General features: G+C 42.8%; 1 protein-coding gene across 5 annotated transcripts in view; it reads left to right on the forward strand.

The window, feature by feature from the left end:
* KMT2D (lysine methyltransferase 2D) overlaps window positions 1-23,048 on the forward strand; it is a 193,794-nt gene that overhangs the window by 114,800 nt on the left and 55,946 nt on the right. For all 5 annotated transcript variants that reach the window (XM_075852187.1, XM_075852188.1, XM_075852189.1 and 2 more), the window contains 6 exons: window positions 5,871-7,792; window positions 9,733-9,856; window positions 11,705-11,792; window positions 14,022-14,088; window positions 16,104-16,336; window positions 16,735-22,320. In XM_075852187.1, the coding sequence (XP_075708302.1) occupies window positions 5,871-7,792; window positions 9,733-9,856; window positions 11,705-11,792; window positions 14,022-14,088; window positions 16,104-16,336; window positions 16,735-22,320 (8,020 nt within the window). The remainder of the gene's footprint in view (window positions 1-5,870; window positions 7,793-9,732; window positions 9,857-11,704; window positions 11,793-14,021; window positions 14,089-16,103; window positions 16,337-16,734; window positions 22,321-23,048) is intronic.

Below are 23,048 nucleotides of genomic sequence, written 5' to 3' on the forward strand. Positions count from 1 at the left end.
AAGTCCTGTTTGCATTAGTATGTGGACTGTCTCCATCCGCCTTTTTTTCTTGTTTCAGGCTTTTGTCTTTTTTTGCCCAGCAGAGTTTGGATCTGGGGATTGGCCGTGGTTTCCTCCCTTCCCACCTTCTCCCATTATGTTCTCCGCACAACTCCTTGGGACCTGAGCCTGGGCTTTGAGCTGTGCAGTTAACTCCAATTTAATCCTCTGCGGGAGATCTCTTCTTGTTTCCTTTCTCTCATTCTAGGGAATGCTCCCTACTCCATCTTGCTGTGGTCACAGCTCTTCAGATCTGTCTGTCTCAAACAGTCTCCTTCCGCTAGTCCTAGTTTCCTTTTTTTTCTTTTTCTGGACAGCATCCATGGATATTGCACTAAGGGAGGAGGTCCTCCTTTCCAACCAATGGCTGTCAGTCAGTCCTGTGGGGGCCTCTTGTCTGGAGCGCCGTCGGGCCTCTCCTCTGCAGGTGTATTGGGCCCATACCTGGTCTCTCTTCACACCTAACTCCTGTTCTATAGGATGCACACTTTTGCATCCTTGGATTTTTTTTCTGGCCGCTAGGTTCTGCAAAGAACAGTGGCTTAGATGACCTGTTGGCCGACATCTTGGTTCCCTTGCTCTGGGATTGCTTTAGGATGTCCCATGGTCTTCTGTGTCCTCCAATGACACAAGCGCGTAAAAGGTATTTTTTGAGAGCTCACCGTAAGATCCTATTCTCGTCGAGTTTATTGAGGGACGCAGCTGCCACCCAGTTACTTATTTATTTATTTTTTTCCAGGTTTATGGACATCTACTGGTTTATTGGTTCCTCTGGTTTTTGGTTCCGACCTGTCAAGTTTTGTTCTAGGTTTACGGTTTACCTCCTGGTTGCTATTACTGCTTCCTTTAAAAAATGATTTAGCTCCTCCTACACAAGCAATACCCCTCCTGCAAACCGAACACTTAAAAAAATAAATAAACATTTTTTTATTTTTTTTTATTTCTTGCTTAGTGTCGGGTCTGAGTGTTAGCAGCCTATACCCAAAATTTTCTTCTGTGTGGCCCAATAAGCTTGATGAGAAAAGGATTTTACGGTTCTTTTTTAAATCCCCTTATTTTCTACAGTGTTCACCATGGGGTTGCTCATGCAATACTTGCAGGTCTTAAGAACCTATAACACAAGGTAGACCTGGAGGCCTTCATTAGGCCTGCGGCTGCCCTGGTAACCGCTCGGCACAACATGGATGTCGCAAAGGGGAATGTCAAAGGTTGATATTGACCATGGCATCTGAGGGGTAAAACGTCTGTTTAAAACGTCTGTTTTAATAAAGTATTCTGCACTATGGATAATATTGTAATTTCTTGACATGGCAGACCTTCTTTATTTTATCTCTGTATTTTCAAGCCCATAAAAATCTTAGCCAGGTCTAGTGGTAAGCAACAACTGTAGGGCTCGGTAAACACCTCTATCGATACACATTTAACAGGAAAAATAAATTGTCCTTATGAACCCTCATATGCATTCCTGAGCTACAGTGAACGTGATTGGCCAAAGCATCAACCTTTGGAGACTTATACTCTCTTTTGGACTCATTTGTTCATAAATACAAATTACTGAAAAACTGATGTATGGGATGCTATAAAAGTAATTATCTCAGGAGATCAGCAGCACAACCAGGTTTGTATCCCAGAGGCAGAAAAGGCAAATCTCCAATAAAGGGTGGTGCACACAGCGAATATGTCCCAGGTCCAAAGAGACAGCTTGTATACAATATAGGTGGAAGGCGCTGCAGCACTCCGTTTCCAAAAGATGTATTGGTCTTAATTCTCCAAGTATAAAAAAACTGCAAGATTTCAACCCATGTTGGGCCTTTATCAAGCATAACTACAATGTTTCAATGCACACGTTATATAGCACATAACCTGTGACATCATGTCTCGTATGAATTTAATGTAAACACGTGTAATACAGTGAAAAATGCGTAATAAAAATCTATAATCATCCCACAGAACACCTATATAATACAAAGTTTAAAAATGTGAGGATCGCCAAGGAATACAGTTGCACAGGGAGATAAAACTAACCTCTACCATCTGTAGCGTCCACAACTCCCCACTGCGCATGCCCAGCCCTCTCCGTTCCTACACATCCGGTGTCTCTCTTCCCAGGGCAGCAGATCAGTGTTTAAGGGAGCTGTGCATGCGCGTCTAGAATTACATTGCGCATGCGTCCCCTCATCAGCTAGAGGGTTGCTACGTCACCCATTATCTTCGCTAGCTACCAGGAAACTATTGACGCGAATACATCCTCAATAAAGTGAATGATCTTAGCCAGAACATTAATCTTAGACAAAAAATAGGCTTAATACGCTATCACTGAGCTCAAACTTCTTAAGAGCTCTGCCTGCCCCAACTAGAACACATGGGCTTATCTCGCAAATATATTCAGTTCTGCATAGTAACAAGGTTAAATCTACAAAGGGCTATAGGAGAAGATCTTCATCTTGGGCTCTAAAAGCTTTTAAGAACAAATTACTACTGCCATCAATGTATAGTCCAAATTAATGGAAAATTCATGCCAGGCAGTAACTTTCAAAGATGTTTTTTTTTTAAATATAATACCCCATATAATGGGTTTAATTGTCTAATAAGTCCAGCTACTATTTTATCACGACTTTCAACCCCCCTAGTCTAAACAGAAACCCAATTCAAAAAAGGCATATTCCACGAAGTAGGGCGGTAGAGGTTCTAGACCGGTCTGAATTCTTAATGCTTCCTACATTCCTTGTTTCTCACACACAAATATAGTGAATACCTAAGAGAAATATATAAAAACAAGTAATCACTCAAATAATATCCAATAATTGCCTACAATAATACAACCACTGGTTGGGCACTAAATCAGAAGTAAATACTCCACGATGACGTGACCAAAATAACACCGGGAACACATGACTAACCTATACCTGTAGTCCTAAACTCCCTATTCAACCCTATTGACTGAAGGATATCAAGTTCATAAATCCACATTAATTCAAGTTTTTTTCAGGATGTATTAGCGTCAGTGGTTTCCTGGTAACTTGCGAAGGTAATGGGTGACGTAAAGATCTTCTATCTGAAGGGACGCATGCGCAATGTAATTCCAGACGTGCATGCGCAGCTGCCTCAACACTGCGATCTGCTGCCCTGGGAAACGAGAGACGCTGGATGTGTAGGAACAGAGCGGGCTGGGCATGCGCAGTGAGGAGTTGTGGATGCTACAGATAGTAGAGATTAGCTTATGTCCCTGTGCAACTGTAAAAGTAATTGAGGATCGCCAAGGAATAAACTTTGTATTAAATAGGTGTTGTGGGATGTTTATAGGTTTTTATTATGTATTTTTCACTATATTACACGTGTTTACATTAAATTCATATGAGAAATGATGTCACAGGCTATGTGCTCTATAACGTGTGCATTGAATCATTGTAATTATGCTTGATAAAGACCCAACATGGGTTGAAATGTTGCCGTTTTTTATACTTGGTGACTAAAGACCAATACATCTTTTGGGAACTCTGAGTGTTGTACACTATAAAAGTAATAGATTGAATATTCCAATAAATTGATGAAGAGATGTTTTTTTTTAGTAATACAACAGTTATTGCAACCAAAAAAAACTAAATTTGACGGATTGTCTTAACTTCTCATTCAGATTTAATTTTTCACAAAACTGGCATAAATTGTAGAGAAACTACACATAGATTTCACTCTGCGGGGCATAGCAAGGTTGAGGCCCGTGCCGGGCACTGCACCTTGATCGCACCCCTGATTAGACTATCCAAGCAATTCTGAAATTGTTTTGTCGTGACACATTGTACTTTTATGATGTAAAATTTTGTCGATACATTCAGTGTTGCCATCATGTTGACCGAATTTATTTATTTTATTTTTCTAGAATGTCACAAGCCAGCAATTTTTCACATTTCCAAGAGCATTTCCAAAATCAATTTTTTTTATTTATTTTTTATAGACCAATTCAGTTCTGAAGAGGCTTTGAACGGTCTATGTTAGAAACCCCTCTATATCACCATTTTAAGAAAGAGTACTCAAAACCGCAATTTGGAAGTTGCTTTTTGTTTTTTAACCCTTCAGACGTGTTTTTGATATTTATTAATCCTTTTCCTTTTTTTCTGTAACACCGTTCGTGTTAACCGAGAACTCAATAGTTATTAAACAGATTCTGCAAATTTTAGAAACATCCCACGTGTGGCCTTAGTGTGCTACTTGACTGAACACAGACTTCAGAAATGAATCAGCACCTTGTGGATTTTGGGGCCTACTTTTTTATTAGGATGTTTTCTAGGCACCACCATAGGTTTGCAGAGGTGTTGAGGTGCCACAACATAAACACTCCCAAAAAAATAAACATTTTGGAGACTACGCCCCCAAGGAATGTGTTTTTATAGATTTTATTCAAATTGAGCTGTGAAAATGAAAAACTTTTTATTTTTCCAATAAGAGGGTTTTTGAGTTAAAATTTAAATTTCCACGAGGAATAAAGGAGAAAAAGCTGGCCAACATTTGTAAAGCAATTTCTCCCGAATACGGCAATACCCCCATATGTGGTTATAAACTGCTGTTTGGACACACGGCCGAGCTCTAAGGGGGGGAGCAGCACCATTAACATTTTTGAGCCCAAGTATTGTTGGATTAGTTTCTGAGCCCAATGTCGCATTTGCAGAGCCCCTTGAGGTTCCATTACAGTGGAAACCCCTAAGAAGTGACTCAATTTGGAAAACTACACCCCTTGAGGAAGTCATCTAGGGGTACAGTGAGCATTTTAACCCCACATGTTTGTTTTGTTTTTCTGCATTAACTGGAATTGGGCAGGGACGATGAACTAGTTTTTTTTCCCCAGTAAGATGTAAAAAAATTTGAGCTAAAACTACAAGGAATAAAAGAGAGTACCCCATATGGGGTCATAGACTGCTGTTTGGACACACAGCCGGGCTCAGAATGGTGATAGCACCATTTGGCTTTTGTTGTGCAGATTTTGCTGGAATAGTTTGTGTGCGGGCACTATGTCACATTTGCAAAGCCCCTGAGCCTATTTTGGGTTACAAACCTCTTCGATTCCGCAGTACTGGCATCTAAGGGGTTAAGTAGCCGTGATCGTCGCTAGCTCACGTCCTGGCCGTTACATCTGTGTCAGATGTAATATACAGCTGAGACCTGCTGGGGGTGGCGTGGGTTCAGCTTCTGAGCCTGCACCATTACCATTCCGTAACTGTACTGTGGTTTGCGGTAACACGTTACCGATAGCGTCGTGTGTATAGATAGATTTCGGGAAAGGGTTGTTTTTTTTTTCTTTACATTTTTATCACTTCAGAGATTTTATGGCATAGCCACCAGTTGGCTGTATTTTTATGTATTCTATAAACTTTTTTTTATTTTATTTAAATACATAAACCGATTATTCAATCACTTCACCCAGCTATATTCCCCATCTTGTTACCTTTTTGAATAATTTTATATAGACTAAATGCATAAATTTAAAGGATTTCTTCCACTGGAACAACCCTTGTCATATTAAACATCCAAGGGGATCCCTTACTTGAGGCCCCCCTCAGAGGAGGGTCGCTGCATGGGTACTGTGTAATACCATATTTTCCCTGCTGCAGCCGCTGTAGGCGAGAAACGTTTGGCTGCCTGCACCTTCCCCAACCAATGCTTGGTTTCAGCTGGCAGAATTGGTCCTCATTCAGAAATGTTAGAATTGTTTGTACTCTGGATGTTTCAAAGTAACGGAACAGCAATGTAAATTGAAGGCAACAGTTTCTGATCTTTCACGTTACAAGTTAAAATATTTTAACAAAAATAACTAATATCTATTTCTTTGCATTCTTTAGACATTCTGCTGAAGGAACTCAAGCCTTGTTTTCAAGGGGCTCTTATTCTGAACAACAACATGTATGGCAATCACCAGTCACAGGACAAAGGACTTTGGCACCGGTTCGGTTTCCAGAAGGAAATCGGCTGTCTTCAAGCCCAATAGTGAATAGTGGAGGTGTAGTTCGTCTGCCATTTCCTGGGGATCCGGTCACTGTTGGTGGAGCACCTTATATTGAATTGCGCCATCATGGACAAAAACTGCCTATTGGAATTCCCTTTTCATCCCCTGGCCCTCAGAATCGACCTCGCTTCTATGTGCCAGTTGAAGGTGCCAATTCTACTGTAATAACTGCGGTAATGAGAGGAGATGGAAATCCATTGCACGTACCTGTAATGAGAAGTCCTTTAATGCATCATCAAAAAATATTGCCTCCAACTCTTTCTCATGCAGGAAATATAGGGGTCTTGCAGCCTATACAAGCAAAAGTTGCATCTGACATTACACAGCAGCACGCTAATATTCCACCTACAACCCACCCTCCCCCTGGAAGTTCAAAGGAAGGGTCAGCTCCTGGTCTTGTCAGTGGTAGAGTCCAATGTGAGGATCCACCAGAACTGGATGTTGATTTTGATACACATAAAGACCTGGAAGATGATGATCTCGCTAATTTAAGCCTTGATGTTGCTAAAGCAGATGATGATTTGGATAATCTTGATAATCTGGAAACCAATGACCCTCATTTAGATGATCTTTTAAATGGAGATGAATTTGATCTTCTTGCTTATACAGACCCAGAGTTGGACACGGGGGACAAAAAGGACATATTCAATGAACACTTGCGCTTAGTTGAATCTGCAAATGAGAAAGCTGAAGAGGAAGCAATGCTTAAGCTGGAGCCAGATATTGTGGAGGCAAAAAAAGAAAGCCTTCCAAATGAGTTGCAAGCTAGTCAAGGCTTGGAAGTGACCAAAGATAGACTACCAGGAGATATGAGATTGGGTTTGGTTTCACATCTTTCTGGTGGTGCTAACACTTCTCAAATTCCTTCCAGTGAAGAAGCAAAGCAATCTGCGTATACTGGGAACTTAAAGCCAAAGCTAGAAGATAGTGACCTGAAGACCAACACCTGTCAATTTTCTGGTAGCAATTCCAATAATATAAAAAATGAAATGCCTCACAATACCGGGAAAACTTCACTTGGAGTAAGCTTGTTAAAAACCGGAGCTAATCTGCATACAGTTAATTCAAATTCTGTCCAAACCATAAACCAGAGTGGACCCCTCTTCCCTAGCAAAGATTCTTCTGCTGTGACTAATCCAAGTAGCCTAATGTTGGGGAAATTTGAGCTGGATGAAGGAACACTAGGTCTGCAGTGCTCGCGCCACTCTCCTGATGATCTAGAGAAGATGGAGAGCTCGCTTGTAGCTAGTGAACTTCCTCTTCTTATTGAAGACCTTCTTGAACATGAAAAAAAGGAACAGCAGAAAAAGCAGCTACTGTCTGCACAGCATTCGGAAAGTGCACAGTCTCACTCAATAATCAATACTGCTATGTCCAACCAGCCAGGACCTCACCTTCAACAGGAACGTCATCAAGCAAACCTCGTAGGGCTTGGAATTGGGCCTAGACATCAAGGGTTAGGTTCTTCTCCACAACTTTTAACTCCTCAACAGCAGATGCAACAAAGACTTGTTGGTGTGCAAGCCAGCTCAGCTTTAGAGTCTCCCATGCACGTTTCAGCTAACCAGAGTCATTTGCTTAGTGGTCAGCACTTGTTACAAGCTAGCGGACCTCAACAGCAGGCTCTCCCTCCCAAGCCAATAATGGGGCAACAAATGGTCATGAAGCAGCAACAGATGGTAATGCAGCAGCAACAACAACAACAACAGCAGCAGCAACAACAGCAGCAGCTGGCAAATAACTTCTTCCCTGACACAGGTATTAACAGATATTCTAACATGATGCTATTGACTTTCTAAAAATGTTCTTTTTTCAATTAAGATGTATGCCAGAACCGCTTTATAACATAGGGTATAGTTTGCACTAGCTCATGGCATCAGGTATTGGGTTCTTCCCCACATAGTAACATAATATCTGATGATATAGTTGAGGAAACCGTTTCTTTTTAAGATTGGCAATCTATTTCACGAGGGATATTCTCTTGAAGCTGAGGTAAATATGTTTTCTAAGTTGCAAGATGTACTCTTATTAAACAAGACACTTGTCTAGGGAAGAATTTGTGGTTCTCCTATGCAGAACATGAAGCCTCCAAATATGTGCAATGTCACGTGTCCTGTGTGTCACTGTCCATTCTGAAATGGTTTGCAGCAATGCAGCTTTTCAAATCTTTATCTTGCACGCTTACTGCTAAAAATGAGTATTGCATTGCTTGTCTTTTTTTGTAACTGTAGTACAAGTACAGGTGTGTTTTTGTTTTTTTTGTTTTTTTTAGACACGGGTCTCTTTTTTTCACATGGCAGAATTTAGATCAGTATTTTGCTTCAGTATTTGGAAGCCAAAACCAGGAGTGGGTTCAAGACACAAGAGGGTACTCAATCGTTCAATTATACATTTTGTCTGTTTTTATTTTCTTCTACTGGTTATCGGCTTCCAAATACTGCAGTAAAATGTTGATGTGTTAAAGTAGACTAGTTTCCTCCCTCTCCTAGCTGTGAGTTTGTGTTGCTTACAGTGAATGTGTCGCTAGAAAAAAATATATTTTTTTTTTAGTTAAACTGTTAGTATATAAATGATTACACATTGTTCTAATTTTTTAAATGTTTTCACAAGTCAGGAAATATTATAAATTAGATTCTAATTTATAACATTTTAATGTGCTGGTCACTAGAGGGAGCAATTCCCAAAATTGCAGCATTGACATGTGGTAAAGCAACCTCATTTCTTTATGCTGCAAAATTGGAGAAGACACACTCGCTCTAGTGTGCTCAAACAATCCCCTCTCCTTTATCCTGGCTAGTGGCAGGAAAAAGGAGGGGGTTGAATGTTCAAACCTCCTACACTGTGTGCCGCCATTTTTTGAGCGAATGCACAGTGTAGGAGGATTAGATACAGTTGTAATCAGACAGTATAACATGAACCTTACACAAACATAACTTACCTGCTGTCACCGCCGCTGCCGAATCTGCTCCCTCCGCTCCTAGTCCATGCTTCTGTAAATATGGGGGGAAGCCGCGACTGGAAGTAGTCATCTTACTGTCCGGCCGCGGCTTCCGGTCCACATGAAAATGGCGCCGGATGTCGCCCTGCTGAAGACCTTCCTTCTGGACTGTGTGGGAGCGGCGCATGCGCCGTTCCCACACAGACGGCGTACACTATAGTGAATGGAACGGCTCCCGTTCGCATTCTCTATGGGATTGTATGTGCCGTATTCCATCTCTGTATGTGTCGTTAATCGACCCCTACAGAGATGAAAAAATAAATGGCAGCCCCCATAGAGAAGTAAAAGAAAAAAAAGTACAACACAAAAACACAAAATTTATTTTAATGACATACTAAAAGCAGTAATATATATAAAAAAAAAAATTTTCGTGACCCCTTCCCTAGGGGCACTAAACTTAATAGGGACAGAGATTGAAAAGTTCTGTAAGATACTAGTTCCTATTTCCAGATGATAAATAAATCCGCCATCTGCTGGACGACTGTGGATCATCCTGTAGAGGCAATAAACTGCTACCAAGGCCGCGATTAGTCAGAACTATTCTGTCATCTAGCGATTATCACCATAATCATCTTGTTGAAAAGCTATAATTTCAATAGAACACCATAAAATGTTTTACATTGTCGATATTGTGGCCTTTTGTTCTCCAACAGCATAAACTTAATTTTTATTTTTGTTAATATAAAATGTTCAATTTCAGATCTTGATAAGTTTGCTGCTGAGGACATTATAGATCCAATCGCCAAGGCAAAAATGGTTGCTCTGAAGGGAATAAAAAAGGTCATGGCACAAGGAAGTATTGGCGTCACTCCTGGCATTAACAGGTATGTAACATTTTTACATTTTTCCTTCCCGTTTTTTGCCAGTGAATAAGAATAGTAGCTTGAAAACCCCTGTGAAGGGCTCTAACTTGCCCTGTGAGGTTTTAAGCAGAGGGCTCTACACACACTTGAGTACTGAATGTGCTCAGATATTGTAATGTTTGGACATATTTAGTCTCAAAATTTGGCTCTTTAAGACCAAAGGTACCGTATGGCTTTTGTTTGCGGACCGTCCGTAAGCTCCATGCTTGTCAATAGAATTTCAACGTACAACTTGCTACTATAAAGGACATTCAGTACTGTTGAATAAAGTGTATCTCCAGCGACCCACTTAAAAGCACTTTAGAATATTCACCTTGGTGTATAAATTGAAAAAAAAAGTTTTCTATACTGAATCGCTTACAGGCTGCACTCTCCATTTATTTCAATATGAGTAGGCAGAGACTTGAATTACTTCAGCCCTTTCTCCTCAGATATAGATAGCAGCTGTTTAGCATGTCCTCAGAGTAAACCTGTTTGCTAAGGCTTCGTTCACATCTGCGTTGGGACTCCGTTCATGGGTTCCATCTGAACTTTCCGTCAGGGAAACCCATGAACGGAAACCATAGGTTTCCATTTGCATCACCATTGATTTCAATGGTGACGGATCTGCTGCAAATCATTTCCGTCTGTCACCGTTGTGCAAGGGTTCCGTCGTTTTGACGAAATGATTTGCAGCAGATACGTCACCATTGAAATCAATGATGATGCAAACGGAAACCATTATGGTTTCAGTTTGGATTCCGTTCATGGGTCCCCCTGGCGCAGATGTGAACGAAGCCTAACAAAGGGGGTTAACCACATAAGTGTACTAACAGGGGAGGGGGCAGGAGTTTCAAGTACAATTTAGGTGTACAGGTTTGTAGACAGTCGTTCAACGGGTCCTGTCATACGTCGTAATTTACGTTGTAGACACAAGTGTGAACAGAGTCTTAGGAAGACTGTTTGCAGCACAAAAATCTAAGCTTTGAAGGAAAAGCACTCCTACAAAGAATACTTAGATCCTCATGCACAGAAACTTTAACGGGGTTGACCGCTACCGGACAACTGATAGCCCATCAATCTGAATAGGTCAACAGTATATCATCAGTGCGACCCTGCACCGATCAGCCATTATGCGATGTATGGAGCCGGAAGCAGTTGGCTCCGTACATAGCATAGAGGCCGTGCTGCAGGACTTCAACTCTCCTATTCACTTGGCCGCTATTCCGTGACCGGAGCCAACTGCTGTACGTCTGGTGCCCGGAAGCAGCCGAAGCGTCTTAACGGTGCGGGGTCCGGGTGTCGGACCCCCACAGATCATGTACTGATGACCTATCTGGTGGATAGGTCATCACTTGTCTGGTAGTGGACAACCTCTTGAAGTGTTGGTTATAGAACATTTGGAACTCCTTTTAGGGATAATTGTAAAATATTTGTATATGAAGTTCAAGTGAATGATAGATGCAGTTTAAGGCCTCCTGCACACAACCGTGCATTACGGTCCGCATGCTATCCCCAATTGCGTATATTATAGGATATATTCTATCCTATGGGTCAATACACAAGACCGTGGTTTCCACAAGCTTTTTAAAGTCAACGCACATCTTGTATGTGCACGGTCCGTGATTGCCGACACCACTCCTCGGGCCGTCCGTACAGTAATCATGGACCGTGCACCCGGTTACGGTAGTGTGCACGAGGCCTTATAAATAAGAATTTGTTCACGCCACATATGCGCCAAGCGTATAGTCCTTATGTATGCAGTTGTGTTCCATACATTTACATAGTTTTACAGAAACGTATTCTTTAACAGCATGTCTTTTTATTTAGACAACAGGTTTCTCTCCTTGCTCAAAGGCTTGGAGTTCCAGGAGCCACTGATTCTGTCACCCAAGGTCCTGGTACTGGAACTTCTCAAGTAAGTGTTAGCCCTTATTCAGACGAGAGCTATGCGTGGCAATCACTCACCGCACACGGACCATTAATTTCAATGGGACTGTTCACACATGCGTGAGTTTTCACGCAGCAAGAGTCTGTTGCGTGAAACTCACTGCATGTCCTATATTGGTGCGTTTTCACGCACGTACGCGTCCATTGAAGTCAATGGGTGCGTGAAAACCATGCACGGCACATAGATGCATATCCGTGTGCTGTGCTTGATTTGCGCTTCAATTCCATTGAAAATAAGTTCTTTGCGTGAAAAACGCGTGCCACTCACAAAGCACATTGCGTTTTTTACGCGGGTAAATCTATCACGTTCGTGTGAATCTAGACTTAGTGTCAAGTTTCATCATGGGTAATTCCACCCTGAGACACGCTCTATTCATTTACATACTAAGGTGAAACTAATTGGGTGTAGACATTTGCTTGTCTCTAGTTATACAGACTAAATTGCCAGTTGGACCCAAAGAGACAAGCCTCACCCCTGGAAATGCCAGAGCATGTTTGCCTGCTATTTTCCAGTTCCTCTATAGGCATTTTCTAAAGCAATTTGAAAGGAATTGATCTATTGCTATATACTTTCTTTCAGGTTTGTCGGTGGCTTTTGATTTGCTAGTTTTGAAACATTTTTCAATGGTTCTTTATGTAATTAACAGCACTTCACTACTGCTGAGGTCTATGAACAACTGTAATACTGTGACAAGAAGTTTAAAGAGACTCTGTCACCACATTGTAAGTGCCCTATATTGTACATGATGTGATCTGCGCTGTAATGTAGATTACAGCAGTGTTTTTTATTTAGAAAAACGATCATTTTTGACGGAGTTATGACCTATATTAGTTTTATGCTAATGAGTTTCTTAACTGGGCGTGTTTTACTTTTTGACCAAGTGGGCGTTTTGGAGAGAAGTGTATGACGCTGACCAATCAGTGACCAATCAGCGTCATACACCTCTCCCCATTAATTTACACAGCACATGGTGTTCTTACTAGATCGCTATGTACACACACACACACACACACACACACACACACACACACACACACACACACACACACACACACACACACACACACACACACACACACACACACACACACGTACGTACGTTACTCAAGTGTCCTGACCATGAATATACATTACCTCTAGCCAGGACGCGATGTCTATTCAGGATCCTGACACTTCGCTAACGTTTGTGTGAGATTTACAGCAAGGCAAGCATAATCTCTTGAGATTACGCTGTAAACTGTCATTTAATACGAGATTACGCTTGCCTTGCTGTAAATCTCACACAAACATTACCGAGGTGTCAGGATTCTGAAAATAACTCGCGTCCCGGCTGGAGGTGATGCCTATTCATTGTCAGGACACTTGAGTAACGTTAGTGTGTGTGTATGTGGCTGCACATAGTGATCTAGTAAGAACACTGTGCTGTGTAAATGAATGGAGAGAAGTGTATGACGCTGATTGGTCACTGATTGGTCAGCGTCATACACTGCTCTCCACAACGCCCACTTGGTCAAAAAGTAAAACACGCCCAGTTGTCCATTAAGAAACTCATTAGAATAAAGCTAAAATAGGTCATAACTCCGTCAAAAATGATCGTTTTGCTAAATAAAAAACACTGCTGTAATCTACATTACAGCGCCGATAACATTATGTACAAGATAGGGCACTTAGAGGCTCTGTCACCACATTATAAGTGTGTTTTTTTTTAACTGAGTAAGGCCTTATTTCACGTCCGTTTTGCGCGCGTTAAAACGACGTCACACAGACTTATGCAATTCAATGGGGCCATTCGGACATTGTGTTTTTCACGCAGCGTGTGTCCGCTGTGTGAAACTCACTGCATGTCCTATTCCTGTGCTTGTTTTGCGCTTCACCTACCCATTGAAGCCAATGGGTGCGTGAAAAAAAGACCGCACACGGACACCAGTTGCTAAAAAATAAAACGCCTTCAGTTTTTTTTTTTTTGCTGACGTTAAAACCGCGTGACATACTCGCGTAAAAACCGCAGACGCGCACTGTACACAGATGCCACACTGAATTGCAAGACAGGAAAAACGCTGCGTTTTTTACATGCGCAAAATTGACAGGCTCGTGTGAATTAGGCCAAAGATGGTAAAATAAGATTAAATGGATCATTGCTTGGCTTATCACTTAATGTAATTTAAGTTGTGTTTTGTTTTTTTCCTTTTATTATAGGAAAGAACCCCCATTGACCCCACTCAGCCTCGACCCAATCCTCCCGCATTTGTCCATGGAGTGATCAGTATGTATTGATTCTTTTTTTTCATTTAAGGGGGTTTTACACTGGTCGATTATCGGGCAGACGAGCGTTCATATAACGCTCGTTGGCGATAATTGCCTGGTGTAAACAGGGGAACGATCAGCAGATGAACAAGAAAATGCTTGTTCATCTGCTGGTCGTATCGTTTTTAATAAAAGTAAGATTATAGTTTGTCGGGAGCACATCCCCCTGTATAAACCAGGAGACGCGCTGCCGACCTGATGATAATGTATGGGGACGAGCGCTCGGAGTAACGACCGCTCATCACCCTTCATAAGTCCGTGTGACAGGAGCAAACGAGCGCCGATCAACGATGTTTCGTCGATCGACGCTCGCTGCATCGGCCGACTATTGGCCGGTGTAAAAGGCCCTTTAGTGGCCTGGTAATTCACTGCCACAAAAGTGTGCTCGTATACTTGAAGTCGGCTTAAAGAGGCTCTGTCACCAGATTATCAAATCCCTATCTCCTATTGAATGTGATGGGCGCTGCAATGTAGATAACAGCAGAGTTTTTTTTTTTTTTTTTTTTTGTTTTTTTTTTAACGATCATTTTTGGCCAAGTTATGAGCAATTTTATATTTATGCAAATGAGCTTTTCAATGGACAACTGGGCGTGTTTTCTCATATTTCCAACTGGGCGTGTATTGTGGTTTTTACCAACTGGGCGTTGTGAATAGAAGTGTATGACGCTGACGAATCAGCATCATACACTTCTCATCGTTCCCACCCAGCTTCTTTCACAGAAGACACAGCGTGACGTCACCCACAGGTCCTTCAACCTGGTCGTCGGACAAAGAAGATACATAGTCTCCAGGCATCCAAAAGGTTAATATGCTCGTCTCTAGGGAGTTTGCTATGCTTACCTGCACATGGTGATGCTGCTGCAAATTCAACTGTACTCTGACGCCTGGAGCGGATGTGTCTTCTCTCTTCCGACGCCAAGGTTGAAGGACGCTGTGTCTGCTGTGAAAGAAGCTGGGTGGGAACGATGAGAAGTGTATGATGCTGATTTGTCAGCGTCATACACTTCTATTCACAACGCCCAGTTGGTAAAAACACAATACACGCCCAGTTGGTAAAAACCACAATACACGCCCAGTTGGTAAAAACCACAATACACGCCCAGTTGGTAAAAACCACAATACACGCCCAGTTGGTAAAAACCACAATACACGCCCAGTTGGTAAAAACACAATACACGCCCAGTTGGAAATACGAGAAAAGCTCATTTGCATAAATATAAAATTGCTCATAACTTGGGCAAAAATTATCGTTTTAAAAAAAAAAAAAACTTTGCTGTTATCTACGTTGCAGCGCCGATCGCATTCAATAGGAGATGGGGATTTGATAATCTGGTGACAGAGCCTCTTTAAATTCATGTAAATGTAATCTGTAGCTGATGGAGCATCTGACAACAATTTAAGTAAGATCGCTGCAAATCTCTGGGAATGTTTTTTTGGTATGTTTTTTAATTTAAAGGGGTTTTCCAGCCAGTAAAAATTGATTGCCTATACTCAGGATAGGTCATAAATAGCTGTTGGTTGGGGCCCAACTCCCAGGACCCCCTAGCGATCAGCTGTTTTGAATGGTGTGCGGCGCTCGTATGAGTGTTGCTTCCTTTTCATGTCTACTCGCACACTGTGAATCTTCGAAACGCATTAAGCGGCGATTCACGTAGTAGAAATTAAGGTGATCAGCTCTCGTAGGAGCACAGCACCCCCTTCAAAACAGCTGATCGGCGGGAGTCTAACCCTGACCCATCAGCTATTGATCGCCTAGGATAGGCTATCCATTTTTACTTGCTGGAAAACCTCTTTAATTACAGCCAAAAATCATGGCAGAATATTTCTGGTTTATTTCTGGCTCCTGCTGATCGCTTTGGGCTTTATTAAAACATATGGTCCACGTAGGTGTTACTCTTGTCCTTACTTTGAGCTCCAAGTGGTCTGCTGTTAAGTGTTTTCTAGACTCCTAAAACTTTTCTTGCAATTATGCAGATGAAGCAGACCAACGTCAATATGAAGAGTGGCTCTTTCACACTCAGCAGCTCTTACAGATGCAACTGAAAGTATTGGAGGAGCAAATTGGGGTACACCGGAAGTCCCGCAAGGCTTTGTGTGCTAAACAGAGAACAGCCAAGAAAGCTGGGCGAGAGTTTCCAGAGGCAGATGCGGAGAAGTTAAAACTGGTCACTGAACAGCAGAGCAAGATCCAGAAGCAATTGGACCAGGTGCGTGGGGAGTGCGTGGGGAGTGCGTGGGGAGTGCGTGGGGAGTGCGTGGGGGGGGGGGGGAGTTTACTGATATTTTATGGAAAAGTTTTCAAAACATTTATTTGTCCAGCTGTACTAAAAGCACAAAAGTGCAGTTTCAGGGTTATATTGCCTGATATTGATCATTAATGACCTTCATCCTTCAGGTTTTTTTTTTTTGCTGTTTTATTTCTTTGCTTTTATTGACATTAGTTGGTAATGTAATCCAGTGTTTTATCTACAGTTAAATATATCTGTATGATTAAAATATCCGTTACATGAGGGTATTATCCTACTGCATAATTGTATTCCATTCCTTCACTCCTCCGCGGCGGATTTGTTCTTTCTATAAATATATTTACCGTTTTTATTTTCAGGTCCGTAAGCAACAGAAGGAGCATACAAACCTAATGACAGAATATAGGAACAAGCAGCAGCAACAGCAACAAAACTCTGGTGTCCTTCCTGTTAGTCCAAACCAAAACTCGAGGGTGTTGACCAAAGCTCCAATTGTCGGTGGACACAGTATACAATCGCCATCATCTTTGCCACACAACCAGCTTGGCGGACAAGCTGCAAATCTACGTGGTCTGCAGCCAAGTTTAGCCATGCAAACACAGCATGGTGGTGCTTATGTCAAGTCAATACCCCAGCAGCATCAAGCTCAGGGAAGTAATGCGGTCCTTCCTGGAACTTCTAGTGTTTTTTATTCCGCACCTCCGCCACTGCAGGGTCTTACTGCTGAGCAAAGGCTGATTCAAGAACGTCAACTTCAGCAACAGAGACTGCAATTGGCTCAGAAACAACAGCAGCAACACCAGAATTTCCCCCTTTCCCCTCAGAGCAACTTATCTCAAGCAATGTTGGCCAAGCAGCATGGTTTGATTGGAAACTCTCATGGATTGGTGGTACAACAATCCCCCTCCCAAGTTCCTCAGGCTGTTATGGGTCATCCTCCGTCATCTGTTTTACAACATCACACAGCCCAACAAAGACATATTCTAATTGGTCCGCAGCAGCAAAGAGTTTTGGGTCCATCACCAATGGTACAACAACAAAATGTTGTAGGGCCACACCTTGTGTTGTCACAGCCTCAGCAAAATTTGATTGGGATGACACATCTCCAACAGCAACCAGTGTTAACTCAAGGAGGAAGTACATTAGGGCAACAAACACTAACTGGGCAAACCCAGTCTGCAACCCTAAACCTATCTGGTCATCCTCAAAATATTCACACTCAGCAAAACATGAATACCAAGGATGCAAATCTGAGTGACAGGTCACTACTTCATGAAAGCACAGAAACTCAAGGACAGCAACTGGGCAGTCAACAGGCAACAAGCAGCCCAGGAACCCAAGAGGCTAGTGATCAGCAGTCTCGGGAGCAGCTGAGTCATAATTCTATTGGCCCACTGAACAAAGACACAGATTTGCAACCCCCAGTTATGGCAGAGGACGGGCAAAAGTTAAATCAGTCTTCTGATCAAGAACATGTGTTATACGATTCAAGCAGTCCATTGCAGCCATCTGTAAGACAGCAGCACCATAGTATTCTCTCCCCGCAACAACCAAGTGGACAAAGTCTTGGGACACAGCTGAGGCCAGATCAAGTGCAAAACACTACTCAAAACCCTCTCAATCAAGACAACTCGCACATTTCCGCTGCAGCATCGCAGCAACCAAATCTGGTCCAGGTACAGAGAATTGTTGGTCAAAGTCCAGTACAGACACAGGGAAATGAACAGGCCAAAGATAATTTGGGACAGCACCAATCCAATACATTAGGGCAGCAAAGACCAATACTAAGTGGGCAGCAGACTCCATACGCATCTAATCTGATGGCTTTACAAAACACCCAGCTCATGGCTCACATAAGAGCTCAACTTCAGGGAATTATTGCAAAGAATCCACAATTACGTCATTTAACACCACAACAACAGCAGCAGTTACAGGCGATTCTAATTCAGAGACACCAACAAGCTCAGAGCCAAGCTTTTAGACAGAACACAAGTCAGGATCCATTACAATCTGCACATTCAAATTCTACAGTTCCGAATGGTACATCTGGAAGTCAGACGCCATTAGGCGGTGTCTTTCAAGTTCGGCAGGTAGGAACTGAACAAGGTCAGCCAAATTTTGTTGAAGATAGTCCTCCTGTAACGACACAGAAAGGTACACCCGAAAACACTGTAGAAACTCCACAAGCTGCTGAACTTGATCAGAACTCCATGTTAAAATCTCCTGTGGGAAGGTATAGTACTAGTCAGCATCAGGACACTTCTTCAGGCCAGCAATCTCAGACTACTTCAGGCTTGAGACTTGTGACCCATCAACCTCCACCTCAGTATAGATTGCCTCAGCAAGTATCATCAACTCACCAACAGGCACCGCAGTATCCAATGCAGCAGCAAGCACAACCGCATCAGTTGCAACAACCTCAACAAAATCAGCAGTTACTGTTGCAGCAGACACAACAGGGTCAGTCGGTTCAAATGCAACAAGTACAGCAAATACAACAGGTGCAGCCTCAACCAACACAAATGCAGCCACAACAGATGCCACAAGTGCAACAAATTCAACATCAATTGCAGCAACCCATCCAAAGTCAGCAGTCTCAACAACTGCAGCAAATGCAACAATCTAAACAGCAAGTTCATCAGTTGTCACAGCCTCAGCTAGTACAACATCAAATGCAGCAGGTACCACAGCAGCTCCAGCAAGTACGGCAGCAACAACTGCATGTGACTCAGCAACAAGTACATCAAAATCAAATGACGCAAGTGCAACAACATCCGCTACAAGCACAGCAATTGCAACAAACACCTATGCAGCAGCAGGTCCAGGCTTTACAACAAACTCCGCAACAGCAGTTGAACTTGGGTCAACAGCAGCAATTGACTCAGCAGTTACAGCACATGCAGCAGCAGCTACAGCAGTTGCAGCAGACCCGACAGCAGCTTCAACAGTTACAGCAGTCTCCTCAGCAGCTCCAGCAGCTGCAGCAGGTACAGCAGCAGCTGCAGCAAACACAACAGCAACTACAACAGTTGCAGCAAACACAACAGCAGCTGCAGCCTGTCCAACAGTTGCAGCAAATTCAACAATTGCAGCATATTCAACAGGGGCCACAAACTCAGCAGCAGCAGCAACAAATCAGTCAGTTGGCGCAGCAGCAGCAGCTCCAACAGTTGCAACAGGCTCAACAGAAACAGCAGCTCCAACAATTACAACAGACACAGCACCAACTTCAACAGCAGCAGCAGCTCCATCAGTTGCAGCAAACTCAGCAGCAGCAGTTGCAGCAGACTCAGCAACAGCAGCAGCAGCTCCAGCAGTTGCAGCAAACTCAGCAACAGCAGCAGCAGCTCCAGCAATTGCAGCAGACTCAGCAGCAGCAGCTCCAGCAGTTGCAGCAAACTCAGCAACAGCAGCAGCAGCTCCAGCAGTTGCAGCAGACTCAGCAACAGCAGCAGCAGCTCCAGCAGTTGCAGCAGACTCAGCAACAGCAGCAGCAGCTCCAGCAGTTGCAACAGACTCAGCAACAGCAGCAGCAGCTCCAACAGTTGCAGCAGACTCAGCAACACCAGCAATTGCAGCAGACTCCACAACAGACCCCACAGCATCTTCAGCAGTTGCAGCAAACTCCACAACAGCAGCAGCTCCAGCAGACGCAGCATCTTCAATTGCAGCAGACACCGCAGCTCCAGCAGAATCCGCAACAGCTCCAGCAGTTGCAACAGTCCCAGCAACAACAGCAGCAGTTGCTGCAGCAGGCTCAGCAGCAACAACTTCAGCAAACTCCGCAACAGACACAGCAGTTGCAACAGAGTAAGCAACAAACGCCGCAACAACTCCAACAGTTGCAGAATGTTCAACAGCAAGTTCACCAACTGCCACAAACGCAGCAGCTGCAGCTTTTACAGCAGGCACAACAACAGCACCTGCATCTATTACAAGCGCAGCAGCAACAACAGCAACTGCAACATTTGCAGCAAAAACAGCAGCAGCTGCAGACAGTTCAGCAAGCACAGCCGGCGTTAGAAACCCAGCAAATACAGCAACAGTTACATCAGCACTTACAGCAAACACCGCATCAACAAATGGAACAGATGTTACAAACACAACATCAGATTTTGCAGCAAACACAGTTATCACAACAGCAAGTTAAACCATCACAGGGGCAGCAGACGGTGTCGCAAGTACAACAGCATTTTCAAATTGGTCATGCAAGAGTCCAACAATCACCAAAAATGGAAAATGGAAATCAACAAAACGAAATACACCAGGGGCTGAGCGAGTCCCCTCCTCAAGTATCACAAAAAACAGAACAGGAGAAGCATGAGTCTCCACATCCTGAACACCCAGAGACAAGTCAACACAATGACCAGGCACAGGATTCAAAGGAGACTGAACCAGAAACCCAACAAAAGGAATATGGTCTGATGCAGCACCCAAAGCAAAGTGAACAGCAGCAGACTCCGCACGTACAGCTGCAACCAGGACAACCATCGTCCTCTCTTCAAGGGATGCCACACCAGGGTCCTGCTCAGCAGCATTTGCAGCAGGTTCTCCAACAGACACAACACATGTCTTATTTGCAGCAGAATTCCCAGTCACAATCCGTGCAGCAAGGTCATCAGGCGCAAGCCTTGCCAAATCCAACATCTCAAGTGTTGCAGCAGTGTCACCAAGTCCAAGCAACAAATCTGCAACAACACATTCAACAAATTCCGCCGCCAAACAAAAATAAAGCACAGATGCAGCTTCAACAGCTGCAAAATGTGCAAGTAGCTCAGCAACTCCTAAACCAACAAATGCCCACGCAAAACTCTCATCTGATTCAGCAGATGGCACATCAACACAACCAAATACAGCAGATACAATTGAAACAAATGCATCAGAAACAAGCTGCGCAGATACAACTTCACCAAACACAACTGCAGACCGCCACACAGCAGTCCCTGGAAGCAAAAACGCAGTATCCGCAAAATGTAGTTCAGATGCCACAAGGGCAACAGAATATCCAGCAGCAATCCACTCATATGCAACAGTTAAAACCGAGTCAAATGCAGCATCACAAACCGCTTCAGCCCCATCAGATTCAGCAAGTGCAGCACATCTTGCAGCTGAAACAACAAATGCTCAATCAACCTCCCCAGAAACAGCTTCAGTTACAGCAACAGCTTCAGATGCATATACAGCAATTACGCCAGCAACAAGCACAGTTGCAACTGGAGTCTTTACAAGAACCAAAGAAAGAGCCTCCTGAAGCCTTGGCTGCATGTCCTGGAGTTGCGTCAACCTCACAAACCGAAAATCAGAACAGATCCCTTAATGAGCAAGGAAATGCTTCAGAGTCTGGAGTGGATCCATTCGTGGCCCAATCTGCCCGAAACAACCTGATACAAAAATCCACGGAAAACTCAGATTTTTCAAATACTTCTACTGTAGTTGACCCTACCCAACGTGAAAAAACTACAGCTGAAGTTATCAATTCCTCGGATATTACACCTGGAGATGCACTGAACCCCGCAAAAGAGTCCAAACCAATTGAATCTCTTGTTGAGGTTGGAGCCAAGTCTTGCCCCAATGAAACTGGAGAACCTTCCTCCCAGGAGGAGGGCATGGATATAGCTCAGACTGTGCAAGAAAATAAATCCGGTCCTAGTGATCCCCATGAAAATGGGGAAGGGGTTCAGATGACAAAACTTCCTGGAAGGTCTGTAGAAGAGAGCGTTTCTGGCATTGAGAACATAAAACGGGAGGCAAATTGTGAGCCACAAAATATTGCAGCCAAAGGAGAGGCTGGACATCTCCTCCTGCAGAAACTGCTGCGCGCCAAGACCGTACAGCTGGCATCACAGCGCTCTTCAGATAGCATTCATGCAGACATAAATGGTCATATTGACAATAAGTTGGCTGTCCTGGAGCAGAAACTGCAAACTACACCGTGTATTAAAGAGGTATGTTACTCTTTAAAGTCTTTAATATTTTAATATTTATTTTGGTGTTTTGTACATAAATGGGGAACAAAACAGATTTAACCCCTTAAGGATGCAGCCTTGTTTTGGCCTTAAGGCTCAGAGCCCATTTTTGAAATCTGACATATTTCACTTTGTGGTAATATCTTCGGAATGCTTAAACCTATCCAAGCGATTCTGAGATTGTTTTCTCGTGAGACATTGGACTTTGTTAGTGGTAAAATTTGGTCAATATATTCAGTGTTTATTTGTGGAAAATTGCAAAATTTAGAGAAAATGTAGAAAAAAATAGCATTTTTCTGACTTTAAATGCATCTGCTTGTAAAACAGACGGTTATACCACCCAAAATAGTTACTAGTTCACATTTCCCATATGTCTACTTTAGATTGGCATCATTTTTTTGAACATTCTTTTATTTTTCTTGGCCGTTACAAGGCTTAGAACATAAACAGCAATTTCTTATATTTTTAAGAAAATTTCAAAAGCCTTTTTTTTTTTTTTAAGGTACCTGTTCAGTTCTGAAGTGGCTTTGAGGGGCCTATGTATTAGAAACCACATAAAACACCCCATTTTAAAAACTAGACCCCCTCAAAGTATTCAAAACAGCATTTAGAAAGTTTTTTTTAACCATTTAGACATTTCACAGGAATTAAAACAAAGTGGAGGTGAAATTTGCACATTTTAATTCTTCTTGATGAATTTAAATTTT

The sequence above is a fragment of the Rhinoderma darwinii genome, chromosome 2 (assembly GCF_050947455.1).
Source record: "Rhinoderma darwinii isolate aRhiDar2 chromosome 2, aRhiDar2.hap1, whole genome shotgun sequence".
Taxonomy (NCBI): Eukaryota; Metazoa; Chordata; class Amphibia; order Anura; family Rhinodermatidae; genus Rhinoderma; species Rhinoderma darwinii.